The following is a 13838-nucleotide window of genomic DNA, read 5'->3' as shown; positions in this document are numbered from 1 at the left end:
ATTTATTTAGAGCAATGGTCAAAACAAAATAGTCTTCAAAAATGAATTGAAGTAGAAACAAAATCCAACAGCCTCCTCTGCCTCAGGCATTGATTGATTTTCTTTGTCTTTCTGCTTTTATGTGGACGTTTTATTAATCTGAAATGTATTGCAAACATTGTTGTTGTTCTATTGGTGTACAAGCCCCTTTCAATTATTATGCTTTTATAGCTTTTTGTCTCTCATTGATTTGTTTTCTCATTTTGTCCACTGAATTATTGCAGAGTACAGCAGCAAGAATTGCAGGAGAAATGATCTAAATTAAGAAAAGTTATTAAAATATGATAAGAAAAATCTGGGAAAAAAGCAAGATTTGTTTTACTTTTTGCGGTACATATACGTATTATTTATCTATATTTTATCGATTTTTTTCTGTACTTAAAAAGATGAAAATGATCTGAAATGAATTAAGGAAAATGACATTACATTTGGGTGGCATGTTATGCAAAACTATTCATAAATACAAATAAAAATAAATTTACAGTATTATTCTACTTTCTTACAGTTCATGCATATAGTATATGTAATAATCCCCAATCAGAATTGTTTTATTTAAGTCAAGTCATGTTTATTTGTATAGCCCTTAATCACAAAGAGTCTCAAAGAGCTGCACAGACCACAGACTATTACAAATTTCTGTAATTTGCGTCCAACAAGTAAAAACAAATTGATGTATTTATTTGGTTGGAACTATAAAATAGTCAAATTTGAAGCCAATTTTACCAAAATGTCTTAGGCAAAACTCAATTAAATGAATCACTAGACAAGACTGAATTCTAACCATGAAAAAAATGTGGTTGTGATAAACTAGAGGAGCTGAAAGATTTTGTGTTTTTGTTTACCTTCAAATTATATGAGGATTTTCTTATTTTTTTCCTACATTAGGAAGGGCATTGTGTATTTTTAGTGCCTAACAGTTGTTAAAAAAAACTTCATTCAAAAAAACGATGTTGAATGAAATTACAAGCAAAAATACATTCACTATAATAAACCCTTGCATTTTTTTTCAATTACTCATTGGTGGAGAGATCAACATTTATTAATTGATCCAGTTTGTATTCTTTCTTGTAATTTTTGGTTGCACGATGCCTAGGGTTGGTAAACCACAGCCAGCGTGCCACATGTTGCCCGTAAGTCTTTAATCTCGGCCCGCCACACAAATATATGTAATCCTGAATAAAGTACTACTTAGAAGGATTATTTTGGTGGTTTCTGGTTGCCAGTATTGTCTCTGTGTTTGCTACGAAATTACTACGAAAGCAAAAATCAAGTTTAGTGCTTAAAAACAAGGACCTAATATAGTAGTTTGCCATCAATTATCTGCACTGCTTATCCTCAGTAGGGTCGCGGGGGTGCTGGAGCCCATCCCAGCCATCTTTGAGCAGTGGGCAGGGGACACCGTGAACTGGTTGCCAGCCAGTTGCAGGGCACACAGAGACAGACAACTCACTCGCTCATTTACACCTAGGGACAATTTGAACCTGCCAGTTAACATGACATAAATGTTTTTAGAATGTGGGAGGAAATCGGAGTGCCCGGAGTAAACCCACGCAAGCACGGGGAGAACATGCAAACTCCACACAGGAAGGTTGAATCTCATGACCTCAGAACTGTGCCGCGGACACGCTAACCACTCAGCTGCCGTGCTGCCCCTTATATTAGTTTGCTTTAATTCTTAATAGAAAAATATTCTGCAGAAACACTACAAAAATAAAACTACAGTAGAACTACAAAGATCCTACAAAAATCCTACAAAAATCCTACAACAATACAACTACAGTAATACTCCAAAAATACTGAACATACACTACAAAAATACTACTATGAAAACACTACAAAAATATTTGGTAAGACTTTGAAAATACTACAGTGATACTACAAAATACTACAAAAAAAAACTACAAAACCTAATATCCAATTTAGTACCTAAATAATGGACCTAATATAATGTGTTTGCTTTAATTCTGAGAGTTTCAAAACCAATTTGGTGAAGATTCAAGATTCAAAGGGTTTATAGTCATATGCAAAAAAAAGAACCACGATTCCCTGCACAGTGAAATTCTTACTTTGCTGTCCACCCAGGCTCCAGCATTATAAATCTAAGAAACTATATACAGGGTTGGGTAGGGTTACTTTAACTGGATTACTTTCAATTACTTTTGAATTACTCCAATACCAAATATGCTAGTAAAAGACAAAATAAACTAGATATGAATAAAATTACTAAATTTTGTGCAGGCTTGGGGAGTAACGGAAGCCTGCATGAAACGGCAAGAATGATGTTGGCAAGCTGTTTGGATTTATTTTTATTTTGTTTCTGTCGCATTTTATGTTAGAGATCAAAGAGATCAAAGCCAGGAGAGAAAGCTTACCACGTGTTGTGAGTCATAATTTGATTCGTATTTAGTTTCTTTTGTCTTTTATTAGCATATTTGGTATTGGAGTAATCCAAAAGTAATTGAAAGTAATCAAGTTAAAGTAACCCTACCCAACCCTGACTACATACATACAGTATATACATAAGAGAATATTACGAATATCAAAAAGATAAAAATACAACATTAACTCAACATGAGTTAAGGCAATAAGATAAAAAAATAAAAATAAAACGATAAAAAGATAATATATTTAAAAACAAATGTAAAAATAAAAATAACATGTAGATTTATGCATGTATATTTTTTTATAAATCGAAATTGGATAGGTCTGCAAGCCTTTGGCCAAATCTTTTTAAGTCCAATGCGGCTCGTGACCCAAAAAAATGTGCCCACTCCTGTACTACACCATAATGTGACGTGTACTGGTCATATAATACCCACTGTTCCTTTAGGGTATTCGTATGACTTGGGGCCATCTTACGATCACCAATTGGTCATAATGGAATGAGGTATGAGAGCAATGATCCCTCAAATCACCAGCATGCACTTTTTTGTAATACCCGAGCTTCCTGACATTCCTCTAATGTGTAACACGCTCACGCCCATTGAGGCGGAGGCCGATTATCATGCTTCGACTATTTAGGCTCGTCGGCCAGGCTGAAAGGGAGAGCCAGGCATCGCCATCATGTTACCCCGCATACGCACACGCACAATGTTAACGTGAGCTTGTTTTTGCCAAGGGGAGGAAAACAAGCAATGAGACTAAAATCCATGAAGTCATCAGGAAGTGAGGCTGCAGGCGGTCCTTGTGCCCACTTTAGCGTGTTTATGCGCCGGCACGCTGGCAGCTTGTGAACGTGATGTAATATCGTCAGTCACTTTGACCTGCTTTGAACTTCGGTGTATGGGTCCTTGAAATATACAGAAGGGATGTCAGTCAACAGAACAGAGTGTACTGGGATCAAGACTTCAGTTTGATGGGGCTTTTTATTCCTTTGAGGTTCATACGGGTGCTTGAAGTTGTTTTAAATGCTCAATAATGTGTTTTCAAGATTTGGAAAGTGCTTGAATTTTGGTTGAAGTTTTTGTAAATACTTGAAATTGATGCCATGTTTCTTACTAGTCTGACTCAATAGCCTTAGTTCACACATAAGATAAACTTTAAAAGACATGACTTTCCTTTCTCTACAGTTTGACGTCATTGAGTCGGGGGTCGACAGCCCAAAATGTTGAAAGAGTCATATGACACCAAAAACAAAAAACAAATTTGTCTGAAACCATCAAAACTTAAAATCCTTATATATGCCCTATAATTAATGCAACATGTGCTATATAAGCCTACTATCAAAGTGACTATGTTGATGACTAAGTTGGGCCAGGCCTCGAGACTATTGTCAGACATTAAACGAGTCAGTGGTACAGAAAAGGTTGTGTACCACCAAAGTACAGTATTGTATTGCTGACTCATAAAGTCATTCCGAAGCGCATGAGGTTCTGAATTGAATCAAGAGAAACCAACCATTTTGTTGTAAGATACCGCCTCGAGTTTAACTTTGTTAAAACATTATTAAACCATGTTTCATTGCTTTGCTAAAATACAAGTGCAATAAAAAAATTAGATTTTTTTTTATTTCATTTTTATTTTGATGGAAAAAAATAACTAAAAATTGAACCTGCATAACGAGTTCCTTATCTGGTTAACAAAAAGAGTGCATTAAGGCATCATGCATTTATAAAAATAAAATAGCAAATAATTGCAGCTTCTACCCCTGCCCCTTTAATATAAACGGAATTTGGGCCACACAGCTTTTCGAACATGGAATAGGGTAGAGAGAGGAAAAAGGGGCTGTGAAGAGCAGCACTGTAGTGTTGTATTGCAGATAAGTTCTCCAAGCAAGGAGTTGAAACCTGAGAGCCACAAAGTCACAACACAGTATAGGACGTTGCTGCGTTTTAGTCGACAACCAGTACACCGTGTTTTTACGACCAGATTCCAGTGAGAGTGCAAAACACAAATATATTTTTTCCCTCCCATTTTTTCAATTTGTAAACATTTTTGGAAAATCACCATGGAGCCACTCAGCAGCGCTAAAGAGACACGTGGGGCTCCAGAGCCGTGGGTTGCTGACCCCGGACAAAGACCAAACAGAGACAACAGTAAATATTATGAAATAAATGGGACTCAGTTTCATTTCCAATGCCCCATTCAGTGAATGATAGCATCTGGTTTAATATTTTATGTAGGATTAATCAAATTTTCTGGTTCTTTATCAAACAAGCAGCATATAAAAAAAGGGCTACGGATTGATTCATATTGGATTTCTTCTTCGAAATGGTACCAGATAAATTAGAGAACTGGCTTTGAAAGTCTTTAAAAAGTGTGTGAATTTGGCCATGAAAAAAGCGGAAGAATCCTAAACCTTTTTAGTCACCGTACTTTCCGAACTATAAGGCGAACAAGATTATAAGGCGCACGCCCAAAAAAGTATTATGTGATTTTTTTTTTAATATATATAAAGCGCCCTAGACTATGAGGCACATGCAATTGACACTAGAGTAAGGGCTAGGGTAACACAAAAAAACTAAAAAAGAGGCATATTTATGCATTGATTGATCAGTTGGAATATATCACTGATCACAATTGCATACAATTGGATGTAACGGGAATCAAACCCAAAACGCACCAGATCCTATCTGCTAAATCATTAAGGGTATAGGCTACACTAGGCCTTAGATTTTATCTCATTATCACACTATTTTTATCAACATACCAAGTTGTTGATGTTGTTATTGGGCCGGGCCAGGAGACTCTTGTCAGACATTAAACAGGTCTGTGGTAAAAATGTTGGGTACCACTGAAATACAATATTGTATCGTTAACTCATAAAGTCGTTACAAAGCGCATGAGGTTCTCAACTATATCAAGAGAAAGGTATTGTGGGAAGCAATTTGGGCGTTCTGAACTGAATGAAAGGAAAGGCATTGTAAGAGGTAATGCCGTCGCCCTAAAAACATCCGTGACTTACAATACTTACCTGTGGAGTGGAGAAAAGGTAATACAAAATTTTGCAGTTTTTTTTAATCACTTAACGTTTTCTCATTTCTCTAACATACAAAATCTGGTAACACGAGTAAAAATAATGTAATCATGTGTAAATAACAAATGCTTTTTCATGTGCCTTCTGTTTCTCTAGTGGTCTAGTGGATATGATCAGGCGTTCTCTCCGCCGTGATCTGTAGTTCTAGAATTGTGTACTATCTTTGTAGTGAATTGACCGATAATGGATAATGGATAATTGATAACGAATATAGAAAAATATCCCTTAAAAAAATTATAAAATTAATTAAATTATTGTTGGTAATATACTGATTAAAGGGATAACCACAAACCTGTCTTATTTCATTTTCTCCTTTTATACTTCCTTTTTTTCTTAACTTGTCTATACAACATAACAATTTGTAATATGACGCATCAATGCAGGTGAGCCGTTTGAGAGCCGGCTCTCTTTAATGAGTTGAGCCGTAAAAGCCGGTTCGCTAAAAAAAGACAGACTTCCTTTCACTACACAAACTACCACGTGAAATCCGAGGCGGCAGACGCACGCGCACAGTAGCATCAAACCGCTCGCTTCGTTTGCAACGGAAAAAAACTATACCGAGATAGAGGGTACGGCGGCGAACTCGTTTGACTTGATTGATTTGCCGTTTCGTGATAGTCGGTGTATACCGGATGGTACCCATGATAGACAAATTTGTGTTTTTCTGTACAGATTTTCTTGTACGTCGTACACGTCTTAAAACGCATAATAAACGTACTTTGTACGGCAAAAACGTACAGGTTGACAGGTATGTTAGGATTCGGATTTTGCCATAGTTCGATCTCTAACAACATTGTATGCAATTATGGTCAGTGCGAAAATGTATTGACTGATCAGTAATTGCCCAAATATGGGAACGCATTTCCAATTTTGTCCACGTGTTCGGCGCACCAGATTAGAAGGTCCACATTTTATTTAATGTCCGATTTGAAGGTTTGGGGTGCGCCTTATAGTCCGGAAACATATTGCCGTCATCTACGAGGTGGCATTTTATATTAGATTTAGCAGACTTTACTTTCAAATTAAAGTTGGCCTGCACACTGATCACTGGAACCTTTGGGAAACTCGGAGCATTGTTAAAATGTGGTTGCCCCAAGAAAAAAGTCCCAGACGGAGGTTTGTCAGGCTGCACAGATTGAAACTGTTCAAGCACGAGCTGCAGATTGCTTTACAAAGCCAAGAAAGGAAGTACAATCCTTCTCCCAGAAAATACACTCTGAGTCCTGTTAGTGCAGCGGTGGGGGAAATTCTGTCCTTGAGGCTTGCATTTCCTCTCATTTGACACAGCTGATTCAAATGATTTTATTATTCCAGCAAACTTCAGAAGTGTGACAATTCCTCCATGTTAGCCCATCTTCTTTCAATAGTCTCAGAAAAATGGCGCACACAATATTGACTTTTGAGATTTAGTTAGATTTTGGGTCAAAGATGTGTACGTTTTAAATATATATGAATCCCCTATTTTTCACCTTCAATGTAAAAGAAACTGAACGAATGAGTTGAAATTTAAGGCAAGCAAGTGACAAAATTGAGTGTTGACATGTCTTAGAGATCGATTTTCAGTAATCAACATACTAGGGGGGTAGCCTTGAATCTTAAAAAATATATACCCCGTGATTGTCGTAATTTTCAGTTTTTAAAGAAAAGTTTTACCAGATGTTTAACTCCCGGTAATTTATTCAATAGTTTTTGTCATAATTACGATGTGAATCCCCTGTGCCCGCTCATTTGGCGCCAACCGCTGCGGGCTCTGATTGGCTCCCTGTCCCTAGTCAAACCCAATCCTGTCAGTCCCCTGTTGTCAGTCTGTCTGCAAACCTCTGTTTTTACAAGGCAAGCCTTTTTTGACCCTGAGTCCTGCCTGTCCCATTGTTGCTCCTGTTTTTCTCCGGCTACGAGCCGTTTTGATCCCGACCACGTCTGCTCTCCCGTCCCGACTTACGACCCGTTTCTGATCCTGACCGTGTCTGCTCTCCCGTCTCAGCTTACGAACCGTTTCTGACCCCGACCACGTTTTTGCTCTCCAGTCCCATCTACCGACCAGTTTTCCCGTCCCTGACACCGCCATCGCTCGCTACAGAAGATCCACTTCTGTGTTCGGATCACAAGCCGAGTATGAGAGCGACTCGCTTCCCGTGTCCCGCGAATACCGGATCGTGGGCGCAGCCCTTCCTCTGTCTTTCAAAAAAATTGTGAGAAAACGCTACGCGATTGTGTCTACCCTGTCTGCTGGTAGTGACAAATTTTTACCTAAAATGTAAAAAAAAACAACAAAGGGTTCGGTTGTTGGTAGATCTTACAGATGGAACATGCATAATCAACATACGGAAAAAAAAACATGATTCTTAAAAAATATAAATGGAAGCATGTATACTTTAAGTTTATTTATTTTACTACATGTTAACTTATTTATTTAGTAATTGTTCTCATTTCAAGAACTATTTTCTACTTGTATTTCAAAGATAGTACTTATAGGACGCACATGGTGTGATTTTAGGCCCTTTCATACTAAACTATACAGTAGGCATTAAAGGGACAGTGTATGATAGTGCTTTCAAGTGGTAAAAAACTTAAAAAGTGGTAGATTTCTTTGAAAATAAACAAAAATACATGAACATATGAAAGTGCATATTATAAATACTTATATGCTGAGCGATTTGCATTTATTTGACATAACCTGAACCTCACCGAAAGGGAGCTGACATAATTGTCCGTCACTTTGATACTACGGGAACTCGGAAAAAGCAAATCACGAAAGGCTTGGCAGAAAAATGAGAATTAAATTGTGTTGTTTGGTCACTTTAAATCTTTGTAATTTGTATTCTTCCTTGTTCTTTTTAAGCACTCTTATTTTTGGTTACACCATCCCATACAGCGACACCTAGTGGTGAAATAATACACACTTTACCTTCAATATCATAATAATTATTACCTTGGTGTAATGTTTAAACAAGTTATTTTGTGTGAGCCAATTTTCCACAGGGTGGTAGACCTTGTTAACACAAATAGCGCCTCTTTCAAACAAAGCACCAACTGTCATTCCATGTTGGACTTATGGTGTGTTCAATGAACACCAAGCAGTCATAACCTTCAAATATTCAAAGGAAAAACTCTGGCAGCTGAATGTTTTTTTTTTCGTTGCTGTAATGTTTCAGATATTTTATTTACAAGTTCTTTTACGTTTTTTAAATGAATTTTACTCGTTAAATGCTATTTGCATCACTATGGCTGAGAAAAGTAACTAACAGTGAAGGGTCCACCCAAGTTGTACATCTCTCAGTTCTCGTCTGTGCATCGGCTCGATGATGAACAACTTCTTTTATTTGTGAATCTGCCGGTGTCTGAAGAGTCTAATCCTGGATCCACAGGTGTGGTTACAGACTTAGCATGTGAAGGAGATACTGGGGGGAACAGGGGGGCTTGGCGAGCATGCCTTTTTGCCTGCTTTGCTCTGCGGTTTTGTGCGCACTGCTCTTCTGCATAGTGCACTCCTGTGAGCAGTAAGAGCGCCAGAGGTCTCGGCAGGAAGCATGTTCCTCCAATGAAGGTTTCATCTGGCATATCTTCAGGGGGTTCTTCGTACCGTCTTTGAACCGCTTCCTCTGCCCACCACAACTGCGTTAGCCAAGGTGTATCTGACCATGGAAGATTCTGCATGGTAGTATGTGGCTGGGTATTTGAATGACGTGCCCCAACCAACTAAATTGTTGTTGTGTCATGATCAGGGTTGGGTAGGGTTACTTTAACTGGATTACTTTCAATTACTTTTGGATTACTGCAATACCAAATATGCTAATAAAAGACAAAATAAACTAAATATGAATAAAATTACTAAATTTTGTGCAGGCTTGGAATACATGGAATGGCAAAAATGATGTTGGCAAGCTGCTTAGATTTATTTTCATTTTGTTTCTGTCACCTTTTATGTTAGTTTTGCCGCAGATCAAAGAGATCAAAGCCAGGAGAGAAAGCTTACCACGTGATGCGAGTCATCATTTTATTCATATTTAGTTTCTTTTGTCTTTTATTAGCATATTTGGTATTGGAGTAATCCAAAAGTAATCGAAAGTAATCCAGTTAAAGTAACCCTACCCAACCCTGGTCATGATGGACTCCACGCTGAAGTTGCTTGCCTTCTCCAACACCTCTGTGTGTGGCACTCGTTGCCTCCATGTGATGCCAAGGATCACATGTTATACATACCGTACAATAGTGACAAGAACCTGCTCAGTGCAGGAGCACAGTTTAATAACACAGATCAGTACAGTACCTCTAGTACTTCATTGGGGCAGGGTTCTTTCTTAAAGTCAGGTAGCGGGGCAATAATCAAGATCCAAGTTGCAGGCGAGGGGTCGGTGTTCCAGTGAACCCAGGCAGCGCAGGTGACAATCCAAGAGTTCCTCAGGCGGTACTAGTGATCCAGAAGAGCAGGCAAGGGTTTGGTACACTAGAATAACAAAAAGCTGAGACAAGAGTGCTTGGGACGGGACAATAAAGATAACGCGGAGCCAAAGAGACAGTGTTTAAAGAGTGATGAGAGAGATTCCTGATTGGAGGGAAATCAATACAAGTGACCAAATAGGCTGGGGGGAGATAGAGTGAGAGATCGAGTGGGAGAGAGAGAAGCAGAGAAAGGGAGAGACGGTATGGAAAAGAGAGGGAGACGGTGAAAGGGAAAACCCACAAAGAGAATGGAACCTGAGTGCAAGCTTTTGCCACAAACGTTTTTACGAGATGGGGGAGTTAGAAAGTTGGAAATTGCAATATATGTACCTTTGTTTAAGCTTGCCCGCATTTCAAAGAAAACAACCAAATTCATAAAAAGTATAAATACATTTTTATCCTCACTAAAGATGCCTCTCGTCTTAATAAACTGGTGAGGAAAGCGAGCTCTGTTGTGGGCACAGAGCTGGACAGCCTGACAACAGTAGCTTGAGAGACGGGCACTGGAAAAGCTGCGGTCAATCATGGACAATCCATCGTATCCACTACACAGCATTATCTCCAGACAGAAGAGCAGTTTCAGCGACAGACTGCTGTCACTGTCTTGTACTACGGACAGACTGAAGAGATCTTTTCTTCCTCATGCCATGAGGCTCTTTAACTCTACCCGGCAGAGTAAAAGCCCACATTAAACCACACCCCCTACATTGCATATTACCGAATTTTATTGCAATATGTATTCTGTGTAGCACTATTCAGATATTCTATACAACACGCTACAGTGGGCATTTGCACGTCTCATTGGGTATTTGTTTATTGTATTCTTTTTGCTTTATTATTGTATTGTTCTCAGCTCAGGGATGCTGCTGGAAATGTGAATAAAGTATCTATCTATCTATCTATCTATCTATCTATCTATCTATCTATCTATCTATCTATCTATCTATCTATCTATCTATCTATCTATCTATCTATCTATCTATCTATCTATCTATCTATCTATCTATCTATCTATCTATCTATCTATCTATCTATCTATCTATCTATCTATCTATCTATCTATCTATCTATCTAACCTGTGATATATGTGGATAAATGTTCCTATGCGTGCTTGTCACAAAGTATTTACGCTTTGTTTCCAGGCCGAGCTCGTCTCCTAAGCTGCCCCACGCCGACACGCACAGCAGGATCGAGCATTATGCCAGCAGGTATAGCAATCGCCGTTGAGCTGTCACTCAAAAGAGTCCACCCGCCTCTATCTGCTCACGTAATGCAGCTTTCCCATTTTCACCTGCTCATATTCCCTAAAGTTTTCTAGATATGGTAGTACTTCTACATTCAAGCTTAATTTCAGCATTGTGCTCGTATCTTGAATTGCCCATGTGACGAGGAAATTTTCCTGATATGAACAAATTAAAAGTGTACTCATACAGTCCCGACCTCCCATTAGCATCCAGGTCCACCCTAAATAGCAATAAAACACATCTTCCTGATCGCTGAAAACACATTCAAATAGTAACTAAACATCAAAATGAGGTAACAATATCGATAAGATAATAATGAAAGAAAATGTGATTATGAGCACTTACCTTGGATGGAGTCACCATAACAGAGAAGGATGCATGGTGTGCAAGGAATGGGTAGGAGAGTTGCGTGAAACACAAACTCAACTATCTACTAGGAAATACTGAAGCAAAGACTTATCCCCTCCCTCCAGAAACTGTGTCACAGAGCAATGTTCCAGCCTGACAATGACCCCAAATACACTTCAAACATGACCAAGGCTTTTCTGAAGGGGCTAGAGTTAATGGGGATGGACTGGCCAAGCATGTCTCCAGATTTAAATCCAATGGAACATCTTTGGGGCATTTTCAAGCGGAAAGTGGAGAAGCACAAGTTCTTGAATATCCCCCATCTCAGTCGTGTTGTTATGGAGGAGTGGAAGAGCATCCCAGTGGCAATTTGTGAGGCTCTGGTAAATTCCATGGCCAGGAGGATTAAATTGGTTTTGCAAAATCACGGTGGCCACACAAAATATTTAACTTCAGGAATTTTTACATCAGGGTATACTTACTTTTATTACCTGGAGTTTAGCTACTAATGGCTATATTTTGAGTTTTTGGAGCGGAAAACTACTTTTACACTGCTATTTAAGCTTTAAATAGACTATATTTGATTGTGTCATAACGATGTGTTGTTCATTTAAACATTATGATGAAATCTCTGCAGAAATGTGAGGGGTGTACTCACTTTTGTAACATACTTTATGATTGTATTTGCCAGGCTTCAAATTCACTAAAATTCCTCTGCCCAATTCAGCATAACATTTTCGTAATATGGTTTTACAAAAGGCGTTCATTACATTACATTACATTATCCGGCAGCTCAGCCATCTCATCTAACACAAAGTGATTTCAAACAGCTTGTTTAGTCTTTTTATGATATATTTACCAAATAGTCTACGTCTGTGGTTCGTGGTCAACGGGGTCAGGCTTGCCCACTGGCGTGTCACTGACCGGGCAGCTAAGCCCACTGGTCACCTGGGAAGCGTCCTCAATGATTAGTGTCTCTTTGACAGATGAGAAACATGACCGCTGCACCCCTGGAGGCTAAACATACACTTCCATGAATTTTTGTGTGTGCTGTAAAGTGTCCTATTGTGTACTGTATTACTTACTGCTTAGCCATATATCCATTTCTTCACCTTCATTTAGTACAGAATCTGCATTTTTTATGTATTTGTGTATTTATGTGTGCATTTACCTATTTTTTGTTTGTTTATTTCTTGTTTTTTTATTTATTTGTTAGTTTATTTGTTGTTTATATTTTACTTTTTATGAACGCATTATCAATCCATCCAAACCACCCAAAACACACTCACCCACCAACACAATCAGCCACCAAACCCACCAACATACCAATCCGCCCACCTCCACACCTACCTGTGCACCCACCTATCTATCTACCAACCAACCAACCTACCTAACCAAGTAAAATCCTACTGAACCCACCTAACTACTTACCGTATTTTCCGCACTATAAGGCGAACCTAAAAGTCTTAATTTTTTTCAAAAGCTGACCATGCGCCTTATAATACAGTGCGCCTTATATATGGCTCAATATTAAATTCGCAAGGTCTCGCAACTTACGCAACAGCCGCCGACTCGATTTTCCCCCGAACGTGGAGTAGTCCGCGGTGTATGCTGGGATTTATATACCGGCGTTTCATTGGCTAACCAATATGTCAATCATTATTTGAATCGATCGCTATTGGCTAAAGTTATTCGGAGCCTCGGATTGGCTAGAGGGCCAAAACAACCCTGCAATTGGCCGAAAAAGATGTGTCAATCATCCGTTGAATCGATCGCTATTGGCTGAAGTTATTCGGAGCCTTGGATACGCTAGAGGGCCAAAACAAACCCTGCAATTGGCCGAAAAAGATGTGTCAATCATCTGTTAAATCGATCGCTATTGGCTGAAGTTATTCGGAGCCTCGGATACGCTAGAGGGCCAAAACAAACCCTGCAATTGGCCGAAAAAGATGACTGAATAGCAAGCTTGCTAAAGTACGCCATAAAGAAACATGTTTCATTAGTCTGTATTTATAAACATTTTACTCTCCTGGATTTACTACACTCACGGTTGTAAGAAGACCATGATTGCGTATCATTATTGAACGTGAGAACTTAGGTGAGTTATGCGTCTTTATATTTTCCCGGTATCTTGTTTTAGAACGATCTTGATGTTGCTGTGATGAGTTGAGTGAATTAAACTCAATTCCAAATGTTTATTGTCATATGCACAGTAAAGTTGCGAGCGAAAAACAAAATAGAAAGTAAGGAATGGTTGGCATTTCTTGAATTCCAAGACTTTAACCTTC

The 13838-nt window shown here is 38.6% G+C and overlaps 1 protein-coding gene across 1 annotated transcript in view; it reads left to right on the top strand.

The window, feature by feature from the left end:
• The window catches only part of drp2 (dystrophin related protein 2), a 290040-nt gene that overhangs the window by 256993 nt on the left and 19209 nt on the right, over positions 1 to 13838 (top strand). The window contains exon 19 of the mRNA XM_088344789.1: positions 11101 to 11166. Within this exon, the coding sequence (XP_088200915.1) occupies positions 11101 to 11166 (66 nt within the window). The remainder of the gene's footprint in view (positions 1 to 11100; positions 11167 to 13838) is intronic.

Source organism: Urocampus carinirostris, chromosome 9 (assembly GCF_059441175.1).
Source record: "Urocampus carinirostris isolate Australia breed hairy pipefish chromosome 9, RoL_Ucar_1.0, whole genome shotgun sequence".
NCBI classification, from domain to species: domain Eukaryota; kingdom Metazoa; phylum Chordata; class Actinopteri; order Syngnathiformes; family Syngnathidae; genus Urocampus; species Urocampus carinirostris.
This window is presented reverse-complemented; position numbering and strand designations above follow the sequence as displayed.